General features: G+C 45.8%; 1 protein-coding gene across 1 annotated transcript in view; it reads right to left on the bottom strand.

Moving 5' to 3' along the window:
* Positions 1-343: 343 nt before the first annotated feature.
* Positions 344-1,092, bottom strand: part of KIF18B (kinesin family member 18B) — a 19,214-nt gene continuing 18,465 nt past the window's right edge. Inside the window, exon 16 of the mRNA XM_025045610.1 lies at positions 344-353. Within this exon, the coding sequence (XP_024901378.1) occupies positions 344-353 (10 nt within the window). The remainder of the gene's footprint in view (positions 354-1,092) is intronic.

Raw genomic sequence — 1,092 nt, forward strand, 5'->3', positions numbered from 1 at the left:
TCCCGATGCTGCCACTTGCTCTCTAACTCTGGGCATGTTTTTGTTAACCCGTTTGAGCCTGTTTCCTCGTTATCCCCCATAAGATCGCGAAATTTTGTGAAGATGCCTGCAGCTGGTGGGAACTCAGGGCTCCGCTTTATGACCTTTTCTCCACTCCTCCAAAAAAGAGTCAAAACTGAGCGGGGGAGGCTGCTCCCCCAGAACAGTGAGGACCCACTGAAATTAGCAGCATGACTTACACACTACTCACAATGTGCTAAATACCTTTAACATGTTTGTTTTCAGAAGCAAGTTAAACACAGACTCCTGTAATTTTGTTTACACTATTAATTCATTCAGACAGCTACGTCGTCCTGGAGAGACAGAGGTAAACTTGTGTTGAATTGTCACAATCCAAATGAGTGGAGAGGGAAGTCACCAACGGAGGTAGAGAGAGGGGACTTTGGGGGACAGGTGGAAGGAAGGTTGCACCGGGTTCAAGCTTATTCGGGGCATAGACTGGAGCCTCACCTAAGACCTGGGGACCACTAAGATGCTCTCCCCGACTGATCACAGGACGCCTTAGCAACCCACGCCCACGCTGTAGGAGGCTGGAGCAGGCTTCCCGGTATAAATAATCGCTCCTTCACCCGCTCAGGAGCAGACCCGATCCCGCAGGAGGAGGGAAATGTTTTCTATACTCAGAAGTTTCTTGAGGTCTTAAAGAGTAGGAAGGCGAGAAAAGGAAGGTGTGTTGCAGAGAGAAACACATGCCAAGGATAGAGATGGTTTATTAATCATTATAATAAAAATATATATCTGTATCTACATGTATATATGTATACCTGCAGAAATAAATAATCAGAGGCTATAAACCCAAGTATTAACAGCTCTGATATCTAGGTGGTAGCATTAAGGCTGAATTTCCCTTTCTTCTTTATACTTCTTTTTTACACTGAGTGTGTATCTTGTTTATAATAGGGTAAAAACAATGAAGCTGTCTTCATTTGGAAATCAAATCACCATCATCCACGTCATCACTAGGACTGCGGTTTGGGGCTGGGGCTCCTGCTCCAGGCTGGGAGGAGGATGGGGCTGAAGATGTCCCTCTCT

The sequence above is a fragment of the Pteropus alecto genome, unplaced genomic scaffold, assembly GCF_000325575.1.
Source record: "Pteropus alecto unplaced genomic scaffold, ASM32557v1 scaffold313, whole genome shotgun sequence".
In the NCBI taxonomy this organism is placed as follows: domain Eukaryota; kingdom Metazoa; phylum Chordata; class Mammalia; order Chiroptera; family Pteropodidae; genus Pteropus; species Pteropus alecto.